This window comes from Sceloporus undulatus, chromosome 5 (genome assembly GCF_019175285.1).
Source record: "Sceloporus undulatus isolate JIND9_A2432 ecotype Alabama chromosome 5, SceUnd_v1.1, whole genome shotgun sequence".
Classification (NCBI taxonomy): domain Eukaryota; kingdom Metazoa; phylum Chordata; class Lepidosauria; order Squamata; family Phrynosomatidae; genus Sceloporus; species Sceloporus undulatus.
The window spans coordinates 165,887,282-165,912,231 of record NC_056526.1 but is presented as its reverse complement, the minus strand read 5'-3'; the positions used below and the strand labels follow the sequence as shown (position 1 = coordinate 165,912,231).

The window sequence follows — 24,950 nt, the reverse complement described above, 5'->3', positions numbered from 1 at the left end:
TGGAATCTCTTACTGGTCAAAGACTGAATAAATTTTATTACTATTAGGTGGAATCTCTTTTCCTGTACAGTAGTTTGAATCCATTGCTCTGGGTCCTGTTCTCTGTAGTGAATGTGGGAATCATTGTTCTCTATGGAAAATAGAGATTGGCTTTTCTGGTTTTTCAGAAAAGGAGTCTGGACTAAAAGGTGCCTGCTGTATTTGAACAGAGAAATTGTGTGATAGATATTGTCACTTTATCCTTGTAGGCAGAAAGCATTCATCTTGTGCAACTAAACAGTATTAAACTAGGTCTTCACTTCCTATACTAATCAAAGATTCTCAGCACAGTTTTCTGTTGTTACTAGGGCAATCAAGTCAGTGTTAAAATGGATGCACCTCTTCAAAAGATTTGGTTCCAAGTCACACTATACAATTAATGATCCAGGGGGATTGCTGTTTTTGTTTTAAAAAAATCTATTAAGTTTAGAATGTTTTTAAAGATATTTATACAGTATTGACAAAATTGCAAAAAAAATGTTTATGTCAGAAATCCAAATTTTTAAGAACATTTAAGGGAAGTAACTTGAGTGCTTCTGAAAGTGGTACACTTTTGTTAGAATAAATAAGTGTGCCTGAGCAACATGTTTAGCAAATATGGTAGTGAAACTAGTTTTCATGAGTAGAAGAAATGTATTTGGCACCTGTAACTAAATTGTATAAAAACATTTTACAGTGTGCACGCGCCATGCGCTGACATATTTTACGTGGCTTCCAGCATACACGGAAGCCACTTGGGGAGAGAAGCTCTGCTGCATGCACGTGCCCCATTATTTCCTATGGGGCTCAAGCATAGGTGGATTTTCCTTACGTGGGAAGATCCGGAACGGATCCTCGTAAGGAGAGGGCCCACTGTATTAGGAAAGTAAGGTGCAGATTGAGGTTCCCATGGTTCTCTTGATAGTTTTTGAGACTCTTCCCTCCCAGATCTGGAGAATAACACAGTTTACTAGCACTCATGGTTATAATAATAATACTATTTATTTATATTCTACTTAATCTCTAGGAATCTAAGCAGATTACAACAGTAAAGCAAAATACAGTTAAAAGAGAATACATTAAAAATTCCAAGATCCCCATCCCTCCCCCCAGTCATAAAAACATAATTAAATGCTAAAAGGAGATTAAACCAAGAAAAGAAGTTAGAAACATGAATATACAATAATGATTAAAATGAAATAAGAGTTTCAAATGGGGTCTGGGTAGAATAAAGGTAAAGATGGGGGATAATGGGAGAAAAAGGAGGGGGGAGGCAAGTCAGCAAGGATGTTCTAGTCTCGAAAGGCCTGCCGGAAGTGATCCATTTTAATAGCCTTCTTAAAGGTTTCCAAGGTGGTAATCTGACGTATCTCATCTGGCAGGTCGTTCCAGATTCTAGGAGCAGCTGCTAAAAAGGAACACTGGGTCATTGTAGAGAGTCTAGTCCTCTTCGGTTGAAGCAGATTCCTCCCAGCGGAGCGGAGAGTGTGGGGAGGATGATATGAGAGAAGGCACTCCCGCAAAAAGCTGGGACCCAGGCCATGTAGGGCTTTAAAGGTTAAAATCAAAACATTGTATCTTGCCCGGAAGCTAATAGGCAGCCAGTGAAGGGATTTTAAAACTGGTGTGATATGGGCAGATCTAGGTGTGCCATTTACCAACCTGGCTGCCATATTCTGTACCAGTTGAAGTTTCCAAACTTGACACAAAGGTAGCCCCATGTAGAGCGTGTTACAAAAGTTGAGCCAAAAGGTTACCAGCTCATGTACCAATCTTTCAAGGTCTTCCCGCTCCAGGAAGGGGTGCAGTTGGCGTATGAGCCGAAGCTGATAGCAAGTGCTCCTGACCATCGTGTCCACCTGAGCCGTCAGATGGAGAGACGAGTCTAGGAGCACCCCCAGACTGCGAACAGAGTCTTTCAGGGGAAGTGTGACCCTGTCCAGAACTGGCTGTCATAAGTCTATTCCCGGATTGGGGATCCCTATTGCAAGTACCTCCATCTTACCTGGATTCAACTTGAGTTTGTTTTCCCTCATCCAGTCCATTACCGCATTAAGACAGGCATTCAGAGGAGAGATGCCATCCTTAATCACTGCATCAGTCTGAGACATAGAGAAATATATTTGGTTGTCATCAGTGTACTGATAACACCCCACCCCAAGTCTCCGGATGATCTCACCCAGCGGCTTCATGTAAATATAGAACAGCATTGGGACAGAATCGCACCTTGAGGGACGCCTGACCTAAGCTCCCTCTTGGTCGAATAACTGTCCCCAAGCAACACCATCTGGAATCTACCTGAGAGGTAGGATCGGAACCACTGCAAAGCAGAGCCTCCGATTCTCAGCTCTCTCAGGTGTCCCAGAATGGTATCGAAGACCGCTGAGAGGTCCAAGAGCACCAGCAGGGTCACACTTCCTCTGTCTGTGCCCAGACTAGATTTTTCATCCTTGGATAAAACATTACTGAATGTATTACTGCTTTGGAGATACATTATCCCTGTTTGTGGGTTTGCAAGACTCACTTCTGGACTTGATCCTTCATGATTGCAGATTGTTTTGTTGCATCAAGTTTGTATGGTTGCCTGTTCTAAACTATGGAGCCTCTGCCAGGGTGGGCCACATCTTTTAAAAATTCAGATTCTGAGAGCATTGTCATGCAGTGACAATAATTTTGATTTTTGAAGTTAACATTGAACATTTCCTCCTTTCATAAAGGTTGTAATATGGCTTTGAACAAGTCAAAATTTTTCTTCCTGACCTACCCCTCAAAGGTCTTGACATAATGGAATAATTGATCACTGTAAAATATATATATCATTCTTTGGTTCAATGGTAAAATATTTGTACATGTTGGATAATGTTTCCTAAATGATAATTTGAAAGTAGTTTCAAAGCCCTTGAGGTGTGTGATAATTGTTGAACTCTTTCTAGTAGCCCAGAAAGTTCATTAGTTTTGTTAGGTGCTCCAGACAATGAAGAATACATACTTGCATTTGGAGCGTAGATGGTACAAATTTAGTATTGAACTTGACTAAATGCAAGTTAGAGTGTATAATTTTGGCTATTGTAGCAGTGGTCTTGGTAAAGGCTTATTTCTTACAACATTGTATCAATATATCACCCAGCAAAGCTTTTTTCAAGTGGTGAAGTAGTCTGCTTAAATCTAATCTTGGGGTAGGTTAAGCTGATCACTTGGTAGCCTATTGTAACATATTTGCAAGGACTTTTGAGAGCAAAGTATACAGGTTGAGTCTTCCTTGTCTGAAATGGTTGGAGCCAGAAGTGTTTTGGATGTTGGAATATGAGATAGATTGGAGATGGGTCCCATGAAATTCTTTTATGTTTCATATACAACTTATACACATAGCCTAAAGGTAATTTTATACACAACACTTTTGATTTGATGCATGAAACAAAGTTTGTGTACATTGAACTATCAGAAAGCAAAACTATCACTATCTCAACAACTCATATGGGCAGTTTTGGATATTGGAGCATTTCATATTTCCAGATAAGGAATACTCAACCTGTATTTATTCCACATGATGCTACGGTGCAAGACTTGTAGAGAAAACCTGCCCTCGACTTACATATGAGGCCGACTTATAGTCGAGTATATACGGTAATAACAATGTGGTAAATCATTCATGTAGCCACTGCATTCTGTGCTAACTACAGGATTCAAGACTTAAGGACAGCCCCACATAGAATACAGTATAGCAGTCCAGTCTCAAGGTTAGCAGCATATAGTGACCATCTATCTTAGACTAGAAACATATGAGATACACACATGCATTCATGTGTGATATGGAGATTTCATGTAGTCTCAGTTTTTGGTACTTTGAATTGTGCAAGTTATTCCAAAAGTTTCACTTAGCCTAGTGGTGTTATTGAACCTTTGGACAGATTGCTTGGGAATGGGTGTATTAATTTTTGCAGCAGCAAGCATACAATAAAGAACCTATTCTGGTATGAGTTTTCTTAAGATCATGACCTTTAGAGGAGACTCCACACAACTAATATTGCTCTTTCTTTCTTTCTTTCTTTCTTTCTTTCTTTCTTTCTTTCAGGACCAGCACAAAATCAGATGCAGTTCTCTCCTGGATATGGATCATATCCTCAAAACTATAGTGCTCCTTCTGGACAGTATTCACAAGTGCCCAGTAAAGCTATCCCTTCACAGCTGGATAACCATTATTATTCTGCTCATTACTCAGTACCGGCACAAAATGTTAATGCACCTTCTGTGACTCCCAAGATGATGAATACACAGGGATCACAGTACCTGTACAATAGAGCACCTCATCTTGCAGAATCATCTGGACCTACGCAAGGAATGATTTCTTCTGCATCTCCATTACATACCAACATTTCCCAGTCATATTCCTCATTTGGTAGTCCATACAGTAATTCAGTTTTGCACTCCGACAGCTCTTCAGTTCCGTCTCAGGGATTTGTTCATCCACCCAGTCACTACACCATGCCTGCTGTTTCTCCTGCTGCTTATCCTAATGTTTCATATCCTTCTGAGTTCATTCGTAGTCCATATGGGCAAGTGCCTACTTCCCACAGTGTGCTAGCTCTTCCAAAAGAGGCAAACATTTACTCTAGTCAAAACAGAGCCCCAACTACAATACAACAAACAGCTCCTGTAAATTACAACTCTGCCTCTTGGCCCACTCCAGAACTCCAGCTGGCTCAAGAGAATCATAATGTGAGCTTCGCAGGATCATTGCCTGAAGGAAGCAACCCAATGATCACAGGTATTTCACATAGATCCAAAATAGACCTGATACAGTTTTTTGTTCATGTGTTTGCACTATTTCCATGAGTGAGGGTGGGTGTACTTCTCATAAGAAAAGGTTATGCAGATGAAGAGAACTGAACCCTCTGCTCAACACTCTAAGCACTTTTCCCCTTGGCCTGGCTCATTTTTCCTATTCTTGAAATGCTGATCCCTTTCCTTGTAATGACAGGGGAAAGCTATAAGCCAGGTGTGTCTATTATGTGTAATAGGAGCATGTTCTGGTTTGTTCAGTCTTAGAATGCTGTTGAGAACATAATTGCAGTAATGTTTTCAAGATTATCTGCCACCATGTAATTCAGCTGTATATTTAGAAGAATGTGAATGGATAACTTCAAGATTCTAATAATGCTATTGCCTGGAGTAATGAAGATTGGTATATATTAAGCTGTCTGGACTAGTGCATGACTAGCCACATAGGATATTCAGACAGCGTCATTTTACTAGATGTTTTCTATTGTTTTCTGCTGATATTAACATAATAGTTCTAGAATAATGCATTTATTTTGATTTACAGTTCAGAACTTAATCTTACTTCTCAATCTAGAAGTACAGAGCCCTTCATAAGTAATAAAGAAGAGGGTTATAGCACATTCAAAGCTGACCATTTTAGTGTGCCCTTACTTTTTATGGATTTGTCCACTCTTCATCAGACACATGAAGTGTTATCCTTGATTTACAGGGTATGCATCCATATATATTGGGGGGGTGGGGAGAATTGTACATTTTACTCTTGGTATTCACTTGGTATCCCCCTGTGGATACCAAAATCCATGGATGCTCAGTCCCATTATATACAGCAGTGTAGTAAAATGGTATCCCTTATATAAAATGGCAAAAATCAAGGTTTGTTTTTGGAATTTAAAAGCATAGTTTCAAGCTGTGAATCCATTGATGCAGAATCTTTGGATATGGAGGACCAGCTGTACATGAAATAAGAACAATTCTTCAAAAAGGGAACTTCATCTGTGACTTCCTTATGAGATTGCTGAAATGTTTTGTTTATAAACCTATCCACCGTTTTTTCACCAAGTAATAATAATATAATAATCATAATAATAATACATTTTTATTTTTATACCGCTTTTCCGCGATGATTAAAGTGATGTACAGAAAATGCAATAAAAACAACAATACAGAATAAAAATTTCAATAAAAACATAGCAATAACACTATATTAAAACATTACATTAAACAAATAAAACCAATAAGACCTAAACAGAATCTTAGGGTAACATTAAAAATAATTGCAAAAAGTACCTCATACTTATCTTGAGCCTTATCTTGAAAAGTATTACAAAAACAGGAGAGGAAAACATTCCCCAGATACGTGTTGCCACAACTAGGCTGAGCTTGCCTGAAAAAAATTCCACAGGGTGAGAGCCACAAAAGAAAAAGCCCTTCTAGGTGTGTGAGTTGTCCTTCATATAACTGAAGAATCTGAGCGTGGTCTCAGATGTCTAACAGAAGATACATAGAGAAAATAAATGGAGTTTGTTGGTTAGTTGCATATTTATTAGTTTAGGTAATGATCAATACATTTTTCCTCTCCTGCTACACGTGTTGAAATTAGCATAGCAAAGCCCTATGAAATTGTATTATCACCTATTTCTTGTATCATTTCATAATGTAGGGCCACCCTGTGAGCTGTGTGTGTACCTGCATCTGAATAAGGCTAGGGCCTTGAAGTATTAACCAAAGATCCTTTCCAGCAGGGGTGGGCAACTGTGGAGGACGTGGGGGCCATGTTCCATCTCCACATCCTTGCAGTAGATCCAGGCAACCACTTGGATCAGTTAGCCATTCATAGAAGAGGATTCTGCCTGCTTTCTCTACTATGGAAACAATCCCCCCCCCACCCCAGTAATCTTGGACTCAATATGTGTGTGTGTGTTTTCTGCTGATTGAGGATTCCACTTAGACATTTCTTAATGTAGATTTCAGTTCAGAAAATCTTATGGCACAATAAAATTAGTTTTTAAGGTGTTGCACAATAGTGTTGCTTCAACAGGTTAATATAGTCTATGGAAATTTAATCAGTGTAACTGTTCCCTTGTGATGCATATTTCATATTTGTTGGTATTTCAGGGTCTCTGCATCCCGTAAAGAAGAACATTCAGCCTGTGAAGCCTACCCAGGAAATATCTTCAGCTGTGACTTCTTCAATTATAACACCTGGTGTTGAGAAAACCACAAAACCTGTCACTTCATCCTCTCTCACACAACTATCAGATCCCTTGCTTCATGAAGGTACAGAAACTGGCATATGAGTAAAACTTTTCTATGGGTTTTGAATTTGAGCTAAAGTTTCAATATAATGATTTGAATTGCGAAATCAAAATCAAGCTTTGCTGTTACTATTCTTGTGGTAAGAGTAGGACAGGTTCTGTTACTGGGATTGTGATGTAATATATGCCAATAAACTGATGTTTTCTGCAAAGACATCCAAACAGACATGAGAGGTGCATGGTAAGCCATCTCACTTCCTAATAATACATAAAATGACATGCCTAATTATAGTAATTTGTAAGTTTGAAGATACAGATGATACATCTGAGAGAACAGACTGTAGATTATATAGGAAATTTTTTTAAAAACCAAAAATGATCAAAAATCTCCACTACACTCTCAGGGAGTGTGTTCCACTATCGAACAGTCCTTACTGTCAGGAAGTTTCTCCTAATGTTGAGATGGAATCTCTTTTCCTGTAGCTTGCATCCATTGTTCTGGGTCCTATTCTCTGGAGCAGCAGAAAACAAGCTTACTCCCTCCTCAATATGACATCCCTTCAAATATTTAAACAGGGCTATCATATCACCTCTTAACCTTTTCTTCTCCAGGCTAAACATCCCCAGCTCCCGAAGTTGTTCCTCATAGGGCATGGTTTCCAGGCCCTTAATCATTTTTGTCACCCTCCTTTGGCCACACTCCAGTTTCTCAGCATCCTTTTTGAATTTTGGTGCCCAGACACAATATTCCAGGTGGGGCCTGACCAGAGCAGAACAGAGTGGCACTATTACTTCCCTTGAGCTAGACACTATACTTTTATTGATGCAACCTAAAATTGCATTGGCCTTTTTAGCTGCCACATCACACTGTTGACTCATGTTCAACTTATGGTCTACTTGGACTTCTAGATCCCTTTCACATAGACTCTCGTTCAGCCTATATCTGTGCATTTCATTTTTCCACCATTTTGTTAGATTTGGCCCAGCTTTCTAGTCTATTCAGCTCATTTTGAATTTTGATCCTGTCCTCTGGGGTGTTTGCTACTCCTCCTAATTTGGTGTCATCTGCAAATTTGATAAGTATGCCCCCAATTCTGTCATCCAAGTCATTGATAAAGATATTGAATAGCACTAGGCCCAGGACAGAACCCTGTGGGACTCCTCTGGTCACTTCTCTCCAGGATGAAAAGGAGCCATTGTTGAGCACCCTTTGGGTTTGGCCAGTCAACCAATTACAAATCCATGTAACAGTTACTTTGTCTAGCCCACATTTTACAAGCTTGTTTGCAGGAATGTCATGGGAAACCTTGTCAAAGGCCTTACTGAACTCAAGATATACTATATCCAGAGCATTCCATTCATTGACCAAGCTGGTAATTCTATCAAAAAAAGAGATTAGATTTGTCTGACATAACTTTTTTTTCTGAAACCCATGTTGACTTGTTGTGATTATGGAATTGCCTTCTAGATGTTCACTGACTCTGTTTAATGATCTGCTCCAGAATCTTTACTGATATTGATGTCAGACTAACTGGACGATAATTGTTGGGATCCTCTTTCTCCCCCCCCCCTTTTTTTTATTTTTTTATTTTTTTATTTTTTTATTTTTTTTTTGTAGATGGGGACAATGTTTGTCCTCCTCCAGTCTGCTGGGACTTCTCCTGTTCTCCAGGAGTTCTCAAAGATTATTGCCAATGGCTCCTATATTACATTTGCCAGTTCTTTTAATACCCTTGGATGTAGTTCATCTGGTCCTGGAGATTTATATTCGTTTAGATTAATCATATATTCCTGTGCTATCTCTTTACTTATTCTGTGCTGAAATTCCCCTATTCTGTCCTCTGTTCCATTATCCTCAGGTTGAGCACCCATTCCCTTTTCTGAGAAGACTGAGGCAAAGAAGGTGTTTAGTAATTCTGCCTTTTCTCTGTCTCCTGTTAGCATTTTGCCATCTTCTCCACGCAGTGGCCCTACCATTTCCTTCTTCCTTTTGCTCATATATGTATTGACTAACTGAATGCATAGAAATGAAATTACCTGGGCCTATATATCTTTTTAAGAGCCAGTATGGTGAAGTAGTTTGAGTGTTGGACTGCAGCTCTGAAGACCAGGGTTTGATTCCCCACTTGGTCATGAAACCCACTGGGTTACCTTGGACAGTTCACATGCTCTCAGCCTCAGGGGAAGGGAATAGCAAGCCTCCTCTAAACAAATTTTACCAAGAAAACCCCGTGATAGGAACTGCCTTAGGGTCGCCATAAGTCAGAAATGACTTGGAGGTACACAGCAGCAACAAATATATGTTTGCACAGCATTTTCTAAGTATTGCCCGATGATTAAAAGAAAAGTTTCTGTTGACCTAGAGAAAGTTTGGAAGTATGTCTATTGTATAATTATGATTTTTCCCCTTAGTGCCATGTGTATATTTTTTGACAAATGTAAATGTTTATTGACTTGAATCCATATTCTGTGAATGGAAGAAGGTTAGTTGAACATAACAGATTTTTTTATTGGTTATGCAGATCAGTGTTTTGACTCCCTTATTCAAAAAAGATTCAAATTTATTAGCATTTTAAGTTTTTAATCATAGCAGTGATGGCACAAAGGATGTTTCATAGCATACTGTATATGCTATGTTTTATTTATATAAGCACTGCCCAGTAGGAAAAATATTAAGTTGCATAGAATCTCTTTTCTGTGATTGGAAAGAGTTTGTGAAAGAGTCACTGTCTTCTTTATAACAGATAGATAGCATCTTAGCTTACTTGTTATACTACTGTTTGCACATAGTAAACACTCATTCTTGTGCTAGCACTTTGGAGATCAATATTGGATGTGAAAGTGTAATTAAAATTTATTACTTGCTCATGTTGAACCATAAAAGCCTTAATAAGTTTTTTTAAAAACAAAACAAAACATGTCTGCAAGATTTTTTAGTTCTGTTTTTTAATTTTCAGATTTTCTACCTTCAACCTTGGGTGTCTATTAATTTCCACCCCAAAAGATATATTTTCTGCAATAATTAGTCAGCTGGTGGGGTTTTTAATGTCCTCTTTTCATAAGTAGAGGCTGTGGACCTCTGGCTTCTTCCTATCACCTACAGGCTGCTCAACTCAGCTATGAGGGTAAGGCCCTTGTGTAGCTGATTGCTGGAAGGAACAGTTCTTAAACTGCACCTGAGTCAAGGCATGATGGAGAAGGTGACTGCTTCTTTTCTCCCTCTGGGACTAAAGCAGTGGTGTGATCACTAGGGACTGAGTACACAGTATGCCAAAGAAAGAGTCAGTTAACTGTAAATGTCTGGCTTTAGACTTTCCAAGGAAACATGATCCCAGACAAAAATGGGGGTTTCTGTTTAGGATGGAGTGGTGGGCTAGGGGACCACATTGGAGGAATCCACCACCACACCTAGCTCTGCACATGCGCGCGCGCACACAAATCAAGAGATCCCCTCCCCCCAAAGATGGTATGTCCACCATATTTTTGGCTCTTTCTGGGCCATTTTAGGCCTAGGGGGAGGCATTTTTTAAGAACAAGAACTGAGTATAATGGTAAATTTTGTAATACAGATTTTGACCTCTTTGTGGGCCAGAGAGGCTCCAAATGTTAAGGAAATGCCCTTTGTATTCCCATAGGCCATTTTGGAGCAAAGAATTTCCCTGTCTCCAATTTTTATCCTTAGTGGAGCCATGCCACAAAAATAGCTGTAGGGGTTGGACAAGAGCTCATCCTAGGCCCAATTATAATTATAGTAATAAGTTGTTATCCCAATCAAAACATTTTTGCAGTACATGCTTGTGGGTCATATTTCAACAGTTCCGATTGATGCAAATTCAAGGGGGAATAGATTCTTATGTGCCCAGCAGTAATCCATGGTAGCACATTGATGACCAGCGAAAATAGTGTCCACCCTCTCCTTAGATGCAACCTAATGTCACCATGCAGCACTTTTTCCTTTGCAAAGAATGCCTCACATACCTCATCTCTGCATTACACTTGCTGTGTAACATACCTTTCCTCTGCCCTTTGCAAAGCTCAGCAAATCTTTTTGGTAGAAAAAGCCTGCATGGGATTGCAGAAGTTTGTTTCAGGACTCAGAACGGGAGACAAACTGAGGGATGAAACAGACAGCCAATTTGGGGTGGCTTGGAGCTGTCCCTTTTAGGCTGGATTGGGAATGCGGCAAACAGATGCTGCTGCCAAAATCCAGCCAGTTGCTGTCCCAAATGGGAGCAGAAAAGATCTTTGATTTGGGGGGGGAAAAAAACCACCCCCTTGATGCTGGAGCTGGCTTTTTGATGACTCCCGGGTGAGTGGCATCTAAATGCCATGCCTCTAAGCTGAATAGAAGCCAGCTGGAATGTAATTGTCAGTGTGGCTTTTGTCTGTCTTGGGGGCATGGTGCATCTAAACTCCACACCCCCAAATTCATGCAAAGCTGTCTTAATGCAGCTGTCTGTTTCGGCCCTAAGTGGGCTTTATGACTTCAAGGCAGGGATGCTTGTTTCGGGACCAAGAGGAGTGGAATGGGGAAATGCTTGCTCTGGGCATCTGTGCTAAGACAGATGGCAGGCATAGGGAGTGGGGTGCTGATTGCTCTACCACAGATAACAGTATGGGTTACACAGTTCCTCCATAACAAGTACAATGATTATTTCACAAATTAGCTTGTAGTTTGAGATCTTCATAACTCTGAAAAGACCTTTGTTGGATATATTGTATTCTTATTCTACTACATTTCTTTGTTTGACACTAATGCTTAATTAACCAAGCCCCAGCATTAAAAATTGCTTGCTAAACTATGTAAACAGAACTTTTCTAGCCTTGACTCGTCATATCAGGATGTCCTTTGCAATGCCTGGTTTTGGTGTTACTGTTGATGCTCTGATTTGTGCTCTCTGTTTCTCACCTTTCCTGTGTGTCTGATTCTTGTGTTTGTGCTTTCCACTTCACAGGCATGCAGTTTGATGGATATGTTAATAATCAAGCTAGCTCTCCAGCAACTCCCTTGTCATCAAGTTCAGATGATGAGGAAGAGGATGATGAGGATGAGGAAGCAGGTCTGCTTTAGCTTTGCACCAGTATTTCTCACTTTTCATACTCACTATTTTGATGACATTATTCCATACCTTGAACAAAAGTACATAAACAAGTTAACCTTGGAACAATCTTAACTAGTTGAAGGCAAAAATTTTGTTGTGTTTAGTACTTAGATATAGAAGAGGGGAAAGGTTGTCATAGTTTTCAGCACATGTTAATGTTGTCATTGCAGCAGTGATCTTAGTGATCTTCCTTTGTGAAGATAAAAGTGACACAGAACTCTTCCTTTTCTGTTAAATTAATGTAATTTGACATACTTCCCATATCAGAAGATTATACATAACCAAAAGATTACAAAATATAGAACTGTTTTTGTGTACGCTCGGTTTTATCTTTTTTGAAAACAGCCTTTTTATCTTCTTGTGCAGACATAATTTTCCATGTAATAAACTACATGGTAATGTACTTGCCAGTACTTGTCATGTGTGTCATGGCCTGTTGCAATAAATTTATATGCAGTGTATTTCAGATTAAGTGAGTCAAGGCAAGTTTGGAAATGAATGAAACAAAAATGTGATTAAATTTGAGAGTATCATAGTAAAGCTGTGATTTAGAGACTTTTTTGAAATGAAGATTTTTAACATGATATGCTTGCTATTAAAATAACTCTTGATAGTTTTAGCAGTAATTTTTGTAGGTAAATATGTCTCTGTAAATATTTATTTTTAAAGTGTCTCTGTACCACATCCTAAGATGTGAAAATGAAAAAACAAACATCAAAGTAGTGCTGTTAAGTTGCTTACGCGCTTTTGTGTATATTGTGTCTGTGTGGGAATATTGACACTTTAAACTGAAATCATTTTGGTCCACTATACCTGCATAACAGTGCCAGCTGTCACAGCAGAAAGATAAAGGCCACAGTACAGTGGCTGTGATAAGTAAGACACTGGAGAAACAGTTACTTGAAAGAGACAGATTTTATCTGCCTCCCCTCACTACTACTGCTTGACCCTTGAAAACGTACAGCCACTAACATGATGCAGCAACAGGATTCTGACTGGGTGTTTGTCCAAGAATATGTTGATGGTTTTGGAAATATCAAGGTTGCTTATCTCCTGCATTGATCCATGTAAAATTCATTCTTCATTCCAGTGTAGCAAAAGTATTTTCTCCTGTTGTCTCCCCCATTCTCTAATCTCTTATTACCAAAATGCCATCCAGTGCTGCATGTTAATGTTGTATGGCCGGGTTTTTTTTGGCTAGATGAAAAAGTTTCCAGTTGTTTAGCATGTACAGTTGGTCTGACTTTGTGCAATCCATTTAAAGCAGATTAAAAGCTTGATACTAATTATGGTCTCCCAAGGATAAAGCCATCGGTCTCCTAAGAACAGGAGATACTGGTAGACTGAAGCTATTCATGACTCAAAACTACTAGGAAAACATTGTTCTTCAAACTTTTTGTCACCTTATTTTATAGAATAATTTAATGCTAACATAGTTTTTTAGCCTGTTCTCTTTTTCAGTCCACTGCACTTGGAGTATTTGGAACAGGGCTAATCAAAAGTTGAATTGAAATACAGAAAGTGTGCCTGTAGTTCATAGATGAGGTAGCTGTCTGAAGTAAAATAAGTCTTGTATCAAACTTTAAATTGTTTGCTTGTAAGAATTTATGCTTAATTATACTTGGAGAAAATCTATGGAAATCAGTGAAATTTAAAATACTTGAGATGAATTTAAAGTCCTGCATTTCATCTAAAACACTGTAAGAATCATCTAGTAACTGCTTGTTAAAAATAGGGTGGAGGCTTTTTTCTTTTCTTTTTTTCCCCAGACATTTAATTTTGTTAATTTTTGAGGCAAATCTGTGTTTCAGACCTAATGATAAGACTGTTGATTAAAATATGAAGATTTCATTTTAACTTTTATAGTTTGCCGAAGCCTCCTTAGCAAGTGGCAGGGACTACCATTGCTCTTATAAATCACCTCAGTCTTTCAAACCAAGTCTGTTGAGAAGTTTTCAACTTTGTGATGGAAGTACAGTCATCCCTCCATATTTGCGGATTTGATTATTCACGGATTTGATTAATATGTTCTCTCTTGGAATATCTAGGTCCTCCAGTGCAACTCGATGGTCAGCTTAATGAAAAGTTGCACTGAAAGTCCTAGAGATTCCTAGAGAGAATACTATACTGGGCATTTGAAGCTCCTCCAGTGCAGTTCTATGGTCAGTGTCTGTCAGATACTGACCACAGAGCATCACTATAGGACTTAAAGATTCCTAGAGAGTTGTCCTCTCAGATAAAAACATGGTGTTTTTGTTATTTGCGGTTTTTCCATATTCACAGGGGTCTTGTGCACCTAACCCTAGCAAATATGGAGGGACAAGTGTATAGTGAAAAGAAGAGTAAAGATTAGGTGTAAACTGAGTCCCAAAACACACCACATAAATAATCCAGTTAGAACCGCTTTAACTGTCCTGGCTCAGTCCTAGGGAATTCTGGGAACTGTGGCTTTGTGAGTCATTTAGCCTTCTCTGTCAGAGAGCTCTAGTGCCACAATAAACTAAATTTCCCAGGACTACTTAGCACCGAGTCAGGTCAGTTAAAGCAGTCTCAAATTGGATTATTTTTGCAGTGTGTTTTGAACCTTAGTCATGCTTTCGGTGAGTGACCAAAATAATATTGTTGACTTAAATTCCATTGATTTGAAGGGATGTTCAACATAACATTTAAATCTGGGTCTTAGCATGTGTGCAGGCAACAGGTAAGATCAACAATTTAATGGAGACTAAATTCCAATGAATCTGCATTTAACTTTTATGTAAAAAAATATTAAAACATTCTAAAACTATTTACAATAAAAATACGATTAATATTTAAATGTCACATTTAGGGGATACTGAGACTATTAGGTACATGGAAGACAAATACTTTGCTACAATCTCTGATCCTTTGTACAGTATCCCAGGATATATATTATCTCATCCTCTTAGCTCAGAAAAATGGATCTTCCTTGCTTAGAGGAAGAGATCTGATCTCAAAGCCACTCATATCTGCTATGGAAAACTTAATAACTAGAGGTTCTATGATGTTAGAACTCCTGAAAGGAGAGAAAGGAGGTGCATCAGGAGGGGATCCACAGATTTCTGATCTGCAGACATACCTCCAACCAGCAGCAGAGCTGCACCATCCCTGGACCTAAGGGCAAAGATAGGAATTCATTTATGGGTTCTGAGGCTTTTTAATCAGTGTCTCTCACCCCAACTGTAGCACAGTCATTATTGATTGCATCTGCATTGCAGAAACAATCCAATTTGATACCACATCAACTGCCCTGAGTACTAGGAAATTCTGAGAATTGTAATTTGTTGTGGCACCAGAGCTCTCTGACAGAGAAGGCTAAATATCTTACAAAATTACAATTCCCAGAATTCCATAGCATTGAGCCATGACACTTAAAGTGGTGTCAAACTGGATTATTTCTGCAGTGTGGGTGCTGCCACTGTTTCCTTGTTTCTGCTTTGCTGGTCTGACCCAAATTAAACCTTTTCTATTTGTAGATGGCATAATACAATAGGGTACGAATTGTTCTACTGAAATAGAAATGGCAATGTGAAGGCCTAGAGAAAGATGGAAGGGATCTCTCCCCCCCGCCATGTGTTTTCAAATTTTTCAGAAGATGTTGAAGATAAGGCACTCATATTCCTTTCTTCTTCCAGAATTATTTCTAACCATGCTTAGGACTTGGAGATGTTGCAGAATGCATCTTCAGATATTTGGTTGAGAAATAAATAAATAAATAAATACAGCCTAGGGCAGGGGTAAGCAACCGTTTTGAGCCGGGGGCTGGGTTGCTGTCCCTCAGACAACTGGGGGGGGGAGGGGGGGCGCGAAGCCAAAAAATAAATAATTAAACAATTTTTAAAATAAATAAATAAACAGACAAATGTAGGACAACATTTTCAAATGGTGGACACTTTTTTAAAAAAGTGGAGGACACGCAAAAAAATTGCTGATTTTTAAAAAAATGTTAATATAAATGCATGTTTCTGAGGCGTCTATAGACAATTGCCCCCCTTGCCCCTGCGCACGAGAAGCCAAAGGCCCCGGTGGCAATCGGCGGCAGGACTGGGCTGGGGCCAGTCCCAAGGCCTCGCCGGGCCGCATCCAGGCCGCAGGTTGCCTACCCCTGGCCTAGGGGTTTGTCCCTATAGCAGTAGGGTGGCAAGGCCTTTGCCATGACACAGTATCTGGCCCATCTTGTTTCTTGCTACTTTAGAGTCAACTATAGCATGTGAAAAAAGCTGGTTTACTTGTGAAAATATTAAGACAAAATCTAGAAATAAACATGACATTTGAAAGGTGAATTTGAAAGGTATTTCAGTATGGACGTATATGAGTTTTTAGACCTTCATGAAAATTTTAAGAAGCAGAAAATATTTGTAAAAGTTAAGAAAATGAGACAGAGCTTTCATGAGCCAAAGTTAGTATTTAGTGAGACTTGCTCCACCACGTTTTTACCCTGGAAATAAGTGCTCTTTGTGTTCATTTCTTGTTTTACTATAGTTTTTGTTTCTGGTTTCTCCTTTTCCCAACTTGAACTTTTTGTTTGCTTCTCAAACTCTCATATGCAAGATTTCTTAAGAGTAGCAGCAGAACTCCATTTGGAATCAATTAAAATCAATTAAAATCAATTCAGTTAGTAAACTTGTTATTACTTCCTGAATAAACCATACTTTTAAATTTGGTGTATGCAAATATGTTAATTTTATGAGGAAACTGTTATACATAATATAGCTTTACGTTCTTTTCAGTCTGTTGATGATACTAAAAAAAGAGTGTTGCATTTGTTTGTTTTTTAAAATGCCTTCCAAAATTTTCATCCACCTCCCACCAGGGGAGAATTTAAAAATATATATATTCCTGATACAGTACAAAAACAGTTTTGTAGTACCTTTAAAGGCTATATAATCTATATTGTCATAAGCTTTTAATAATTAGAGTCTACTGGTTGCATTTTGTATTGGCCAGAGCTAGTAGGAGTGTGTGTGAGCATCATAAAGGCTGTAAAATGTAAGCAGTATAGTCTTGGACACCTCTGTGCACAGACTTCCATTATCTCCGGACTTTAGAGGGTGCTGTGTCCTTGCTTATCCTTGCAAAGTACTTTAATAGCAAATCATAAGAAACATATATTTAAAGAGAGGGAGGGAGGGAACAGATTCAAGCATCAATGCAAGAGTAAACTAGACACGTTAAAAAGCTTTTAAGGTCATTTGTTTAATTAACTTTGTCCTTTGTATCTAACCTTTTAATGCATTTTAGATGGGGTAATATACTTGTCTAAACTGGCAGCTGTTGTGTACAAATATTGAAATTAAACCTCTGTCTTCTATTAGCATATGAAATTACCAGTATAGATTGAAATTCCCCACAGCTTTCTTGCAGTTTCTTAGCAGGCAATAGTAAACATCTGTCAACATGCAAACATTATCCACTGAATAAATATGTGTATTTGTGTGTGTTCCCTTTAGCTATTGACAGTTCTTCCTCTACAACCAGTGCATCTCCTGTTCTCAACAATTATGATAGTCTTGAAGGAGGTGGCTATCCAGGTGAATTGTGTTTTATTTAATTTTTTTAATTGATGTTAAAGAAATGAACCCAGTGAAATGGTTATAGACATGAAATGTTTGTATAACACAGATGTACAGAAAGAACAGGCACGGAAATTGGACATGTATCCGTAAGTGATTTGCTAAGAGTTCAGGTTCAGACAAAACACACTGTTTCAATTGAGGTGGGCTGCTTTTGTCAAGTGTGTGTGTAGTTTCATTAGACCACCTTCTTCAGGCCCACAGCACACTCCTGGCACAGTTGCTGAATTTGCCATGATCGTGGCTACAGCAAAATCAGGTTCCCAGAAGCATCAAGCAAACACAGTTCTCCTTAAAAACAAGGTGAGCCCCCACACCTTGTTTACAGTTTAAAAAGTGATACACTACAGCAGTTTCAAAGCCAAGATTTTGGGGACCTTTACAGACAACTGAGAGGAAACCTGCTGCCCACCTTGAGTTAAATGACTGGCTCAGTTCTGGTTTTCACACTATACATTTTCAAATCATGAAGGGATTCTGTAATAAATACAGCAATCACAGTTCCTCAGAAATAAGTTGATCTAATTTTAGTGAGATCTGTTCTCATATGTGTGCACAGAATTTTAAGCTTTTATTCTTGAAAACACAATTGGTTATACTACACTTTTTAAAAAGTACAGTTGGCATTTGAATGTACAGCAAAGAGTTTCATCTCATATACAATACAGCCACAGTATCTACAGGGGATACTTTCCCAGACTAACTGCAGATAGTGAAAATCACAGATAATAGTGGACCGTATATTTCTGTTGAAAGCTGACTACAGAGTTGTGGTGGAGGATCTTGGGATGTCTAGAGAGACCATAATTTTTCAGAAGGGTAAATGAAACCATGGATATCAGTCCCATGGATATGAGGATCATACTGTACCTTCTGAAAAGCTTACTGGTTAATTGTGTTTTAAGGATGCAGTAAAATGTATACAGTACAGTACTTAATTTATAAGATGACTCTTGTACATAACATATAGTGGTTCATTATGGAAGAATTGGTCTTATTTCTTCATTTGTATATCCTATATGAAATATAATTTGAAATGTGCTTAGCTTTTAGAAATTGGGTACCGTAGTTAAGCACAATTGTGGGCTTTACTTGCAAAAATTGATAAAGCTTTATACTATTCATTTTTTCTTGTATGTGTGGAGATTATTGTTAAAGTCAAGTTTACTCCTTTGTATAATTAATAATATGATATATTCTCACATTCATCTGCTTTCATTTTGACCTTTGGTTTTATGAAGAAAAAGGTAATGTTCTAAAACTAGTGTTTTTTTCCTTCCTGTTTAGAGGAACACTCTACAACAAATAGCCCGGCTCTTGTTTCTTCAGCATCCCAGACATCTAAAAACTCTAAGCCATTTGGCTATGGGTACCCTATTCTTCAGCCTGGCTACCAGAATGTAACACCACCTTTACCACCTCCTGCTGTGCAGACAGGTGACTCTGTATATAATTCTAGATTTCCTCAATATTCACAGGTTAGTAATGAGAAATCCTCTTTGCTTACTTATAGTATTTTGTGGGAACATAGGTGGATTAGAAAATATTAGGCAGCTAGTTATGTACAAATTAGATTTTGAATTCTAGTTGTTTGAATGCAAAGTTGAAATGTTCTTTTTACAGAAAGACCATCAAATTAAGTAAGTCTGCATCACCTATGTATTGCCCCCCTGCAACTAGTGGGGTATTTACACGAATCTTTTCAGGATCATTCTCGGGATGGCAGCATTTTCTTTCAGATGAAAGCACCCCAAGACTTATGGTGATATTGTAAAATATGTTTCAAGAGGATTGTAGGAGAAAAGGAGCCAAAGCTAAGAGCATACTTTGGGTGTTTACTAAGCCTAGGATGTGCCAGTTACTTCTGCAGTCCAAATTTCCTATTGTCTGCCATGACAGGGACCACCTTTCTGTTCTCTACATGATTCCCTGACTATGATTTGTAGTGTTTTTCAGTATATCTAGTTGAGTGACCAGTTTATAATCTATTCTAAAATTAGAGTGGCCCATGAATAACAGAATTCTCTGCATGCCTGCTCAAAAATTAATTAATTACTTTTCAAGATTATTATGCCGCTGTTCAACCAAAAGGGCTCTTAAAACAGTTTATATTTGGTTAATAAAAATGAGACAGTGTCTTCAGACTTACAGATGTATACACATAACACAAAAGGAAAAGGCAAGGGAAGTAATGAGGAGAAAAATATTCAAGCAACAATTCTGACACAATACCATATTTTCCGGCGTATAAGACGATCGGGCATATAAGACGACCCCCAACTTTTAAAATAAAAATATAGAGTTTATGATATACTCACCGTATAAGGCTACCCTTCTTCCTCAGAAACCGGCAGACGGATGTGCACGCACGCGCCGGCTTCAAGGGGCCTCCAAGGGCCCCTTCGGAGCCGGTGCAAGGCTGCCAGCTTCCCAGGCCTCTGGAGGCCTAAGAAGCCGGCAGCCCCGAGAGTGCGCACGCTGGCTTCAAGGGGCCTCTGAAGGCCTCTTAGGAGCCAGCGTGAGGCTGCCAGCTTCCCAGGCCTCCCGAGGCCTGAGAAGCCGGCAGCCCCAAGAACGTGTGTGCCGGCTTCAAGGGGCCTCCGAAGGCCCCTTAGGAGCCGGCGCAAGGTTGCCGGCTTCTCAGGCCGCTGGAGACCTGCAAAGCTGGTGGCTGAGTGTGTGCACGCCAGGCTGCGGGGCTCTCTTGTTGCCGGGCTCAACCCGGCGTATAGGACAACCCCCGACTTTTGACCCAAATTTAGAGGGTCAAAATGTCATCTTATACGTCAGAAAATACGGTAGTTATAATGATCAACTGAAAACATTTCAGTGATAGGAGGAAGCTGGCCTTTCATCAGACCTCGTAAGGGATGCCTCTTCTGCTGTCTTCCTTTGCTTCAGCTCAATTCAAGCTTAATGACTTTAATGAAATTTACATCCTGCTAAACAGGATTGGAGCCTTAATCAACCTACATTGCAAAATATCAGTGCAAAGGTTTTTTCTCGCTTGCTATGCATAAGCAATATAACTGAGAGATTCACATCTCATCAGTTAAGAAGATAATCTTTCATGTCTTTGGCTAATCATAATTGCCTGTGTTGGTGTCTTGATGATCATGTGTAAATTAACCTTCTAAGTTGCATCCTAACACAATTATACATAAAAATTCCAATTTAATTTGAATGCACTCATTCATTCAAATGTATGTATACAGAAATAACTGACTAAATTGTACAATGCAGTTGCAGCATGGGGTCCACTCCAAAGAACTATTCACACAATCCAGCATGTAGTTGAGCTTTCCCATTTGGCACTTACTGCAGCTCCTAAAAAAGCTGTACAGTAGGCTGTCTTCTTCCATGAGATTGCCATCTGTAATTTGAGCATCCCTGAATGGCCCTGCCCCGTTCTCCTCAATGGTAGTGTGTGCACACAGCTGTGTCACCATTGGAAACAACAGGATTTGAGGTCCTGCAGATTTTGCTACCCTCAAAGGACATGTGTATCCAGAATTCTTCATCAACCTGGCCCAGCTGGCTGGAGGTTCTGGGAGTTGGAAGTCCAACAACTTCTGGGGACCAAGGTTGGAAATCAGTAGTCTAGAAATTCTTTTATGTGTGGGCTAAGACATTTTTTGTAATGAGACAGCACTAAAGACTCTGCCTAAAGTAGTCCAAGAATGGAGGTGTATAGAAGGATTATTAACAACCCTGAAAATCTATAAAAGAGGTGTAAGCGAGCATATCTGTCAGAGGATCTGTCATGAATCTTGAATGCCTGGGTGAAATGTTTTATGACTGTAGATATGAGGAGAGGAGGGAATGTGGAGGCAGGACTGGTTTGTGGGATAAGGGTCAAAAAATTTGTCCATGAAAGGGGGTCAGTAGAAGGTAGAATGTCGTGGGCCCTCTTCATCTTCTAGCCTCTGTTTGCAAGGACTGGGAGAATGCTGAAAGGGAAGGGCTGTGGTAGGGTTTCAGTGAAAGGAGGAGGTGAAGGCAAATAGGGTATGGGACAGAAAGTGCCTCTGCTTCATTTCCCCTTGAGCCTCTTTCCATATGCCACTGCCTACCCTGGTCCTTGGTAGGGGGAAGGAAAATAAGCTTCTGCCCACCTTCTTCTGCCAGTGGACCTCTTTTATTTGTAGAATAAAAGATGAGTTAGTGAATTGGGGGGTGGGGCGGGGGCAGTGGGACCCTTTGATGAATTACACTTCCTATCTATAGGAATCATGGGGGATGGGAAATTAAACAGTCACTTATTAAGAGGCTTATTTCAAATGTTCTTTTGCAGCAATATCCTACCATGAATCAACTGTCTGCCAGTCTTGGAGGACTAGGTATACAGCAGCCCGAGAGTCTGAGACCAATCATTCTTACTCAAGATAGAAATATTCTGCCTATTGTTTCAACTCCAGCTCCTGTGCCTAATTTGAATTCAGACCTGAAGAGATTGAACTGCAGCCCAGAGTAGGTATAAAAAAATCCAGTCTTAGGCATGCTTATAGTCTTTTATTGATTTTATTGGTATTTGTATGAGAAAATGTCCCTGATTAATGTCTGGATTTGTGATTGTTTTAACACTTATTTTTCAGAAAAGATTCATATATGTGCCTGATTTCTTTGAAATATGTACTTAGAGCATCTGGAGTCAGGCCAGCCATATGTCTTAAAATGGGGTGGTTAAATTCAGTTTAGCAGCAATGAGCTGCCTCCCAGCCCCATACGTTGTTGTTGTTTTTTTCTGTCACCCCACCTGCTAAAAAATGGGGATTTGCCACTCATGAAAGGTTCCAAATCACCTTTTAAATAGGTGAATTTTCCCTTCATTCCCTGACACCATCTAATACCCATTTCTAAAAATTTCTAAAAATTTATTTTTATTTTATTTGGCATTTCTGGTGATCCACATGTTTTCCAGGCCCACCAAAACTCCCTAGCCCTGGTAATTAGAACAAAGTATCATTTGGTTGTTGGACCTAAGCAGTGGGCTCACACATTTCGTTACTTCCCTGCTTCATAGCAGCCATGAATGCTTTTGCGTGTATTGTCCAAATCAAAATGTATATAGGTTGAGAATCTGGAATTCTGAAAGCCAAAGTAATTTAAATTCATAAGGACATCTTTGCTTTCTGATGGCTTGATGCACACAAACTTTATTTACTGCACAAAGTTATTAAAAATATTGTATATAAAACTATCCACAGACTATAAGGTGTATACAAAACATAAATGAATTTCAAGTTTAGGCTTGAGTCCCATTTCCAAGATATCTCATTACAGTATGTATAAACAACTATTCCAAAATCTGAAAAACATCTGAAATCCAAACACTTTTGGTTTCAAGTATTTTGAATACAAGAGACCCAACCTGTACTCTATAGACACATGTGTGAATCTAGAAATTTTAATCAAAATATTGACCCCAAAAACCTGTGTCATCTTATCTATGGACCTATATAAGTTGTTCCTGTTAACTTCCCTCAAGATCAACTCATGGAGACCCTGTGGATGAGACATCTACAAGACCCCATGTCCTCCACTGTCCTGCTCAGGTTTTGCAAGCTCATGCCCATGACCTCTCTGATTGAATCCACTCATCCAGTATGTGGTCTTCTTCTCTTTCTACCTCCCTCTACCTTTTCTAGCATCATTGTCTTTTCCAATGATTCATGTCTTCTCATGATGCAACCAAGGTATGCCAACCTCAATTCATTCACCCTGGCATCCAGAGAGAGCTTGGGCTTACTCTGTTCTAGAATCTATTTATTTGTTTTCTTGGCTGTCCGTGGCATTCTCAGTCTCCAGAATCACATCTCAAACGACTAGCAAAGCAGATGCCACAAATGACTAGTGAAACACCCCCCCTCCCCCAGACGCCTGGCTGCCCAGGCGTGGGCTGTTTTCTGGGTGCTCTGACACACCACAGGAGTGCCATAAAGCCATGACAGGGCGGGAAAGATTCAAAAAGAAGCAGCAATTTGCCACTTCTTTTTGGGCTGGCAAAAAGGCTGATTGGGGCCACAGAGTGTGGTTTCTGTAGCCCCAGTCCAGCTTTCTCAGAGGTGGCTTTAAGCCACCCCTTTGGAGCAGTCCTTTTCACTCCTGAGCTGATTTTCTATCTATCAGCTTTCCTCGCTGTCCAGCTCTCACGTGCACACATGATGATGAGGAGTTCAATTGCTTGGACGATCTTCACTTTGGTGTTCAGAGTTATATATTTTCACTTTAGGATCCTGTCCAGTTCCTTCATAGCTGCCCTCCAGATCCCTATTCTTCTTCTAATTTCTTGACTGTAATATTCATTTTGATCAATATTTAATCCAAGATATCAGAATCCCTTGATTTTTTTAAATTTGCTCGTTATCTATGATGAATTCTTGTAGATCTTCCATAGTCGTTATTTTTGTTTTCTTAATATTCAGCAGTAATCCTCCCTTGGCACTGACTCCTACTCTCCTTCAGTAATTGTTCCAGGCATTTGTTGGTTTCTGTTGGTTAACAGTATTGTGTCATCTGCATATCTTAGGTTGTTAATGCTCATTCCTCCAATCTTCCCTCCTCCTGCCTCTTGAGTCTAAGCCTGCTCTGCATACAATACTTTCTGTATACAAATTGAATAAATAGGGTGATAGAATGCAGCCTTGCCTGACTCCTTTACTGATTGGGAACCATTTTGTTTTTGTGTATTCAGTTCTGACGACAGTCTCTTGTCTTGAGTACAGGCCACACATCAGGACAATCAAGTGTAGTGGCACTCTCGTTTCTTTGAGAGCATTCCATAGCTTTTCATGGTCTGTGCAGTCAAAGGCTTTGCTGTAGTCAATAAAGCATATGTACATTTTCTTTTGGAATTCCTTGCTGCACTCAATTATCCATCATATGTTTGCAATGTGGTCTGTAGTGCCTCTTTCTTGGATCCAGCTAGCATCTCTGGGATTTCTAGTTCCATATATGGTAGGAGTCTTTGCTGCAGAATTTTGAGCATGACTGTAGATACTGCAATCTTTTGTTATTATTATTATTATTAACCTTTATTTATGAAGCGCTGTAAATTTACACAGCGCTGTACATGCAATCCTTTTAGTTAGACGGTTCCCTGCCCTCAGGCTTACAATCTAAAAAGACATAACACAGAATGAGAAGGGAGTGGTGACGGGAAAGGGTAAGAGGTCCAGCAGTTCCTCTCAACCTCCGAGGCC

General features: G+C 39.4%; 1 protein-coding gene across 2 annotated transcripts in view; it reads left to right on the top strand.

Moving 5' to 3' along the window:
- SEC24B (SEC24 homolog B, COPII coat complex component) overlaps positions 1-24,950 on the top strand; it is a 56,390-nt gene that overhangs the window by 5,129 nt on the left and 26,311 nt on the right. Inside the window, exons 2-7 of one of the 2 annotated variants that reach the window (XM_042469135.1) lie at positions 4,091-4,783; positions 6,913-7,074; positions 12,008-12,112; positions 17,626-17,706; positions 19,036-19,226; positions 22,043-22,218. In XM_042469135.1, the coding sequence (XP_042325069.1) occupies positions 4,091-4,783; positions 6,913-7,074; positions 12,008-12,112; positions 17,626-17,706; positions 19,036-19,226; positions 22,043-22,218 (1,408 nt within the window). The remainder of the gene's footprint in view (positions 1-4,090; positions 4,784-6,912; positions 7,075-12,007; positions 12,113-17,625; positions 17,707-19,035; positions 19,227-22,042; positions 22,219-24,950) is intronic. The other variant, XM_042469136.1, reaches the window with a different exon arrangement.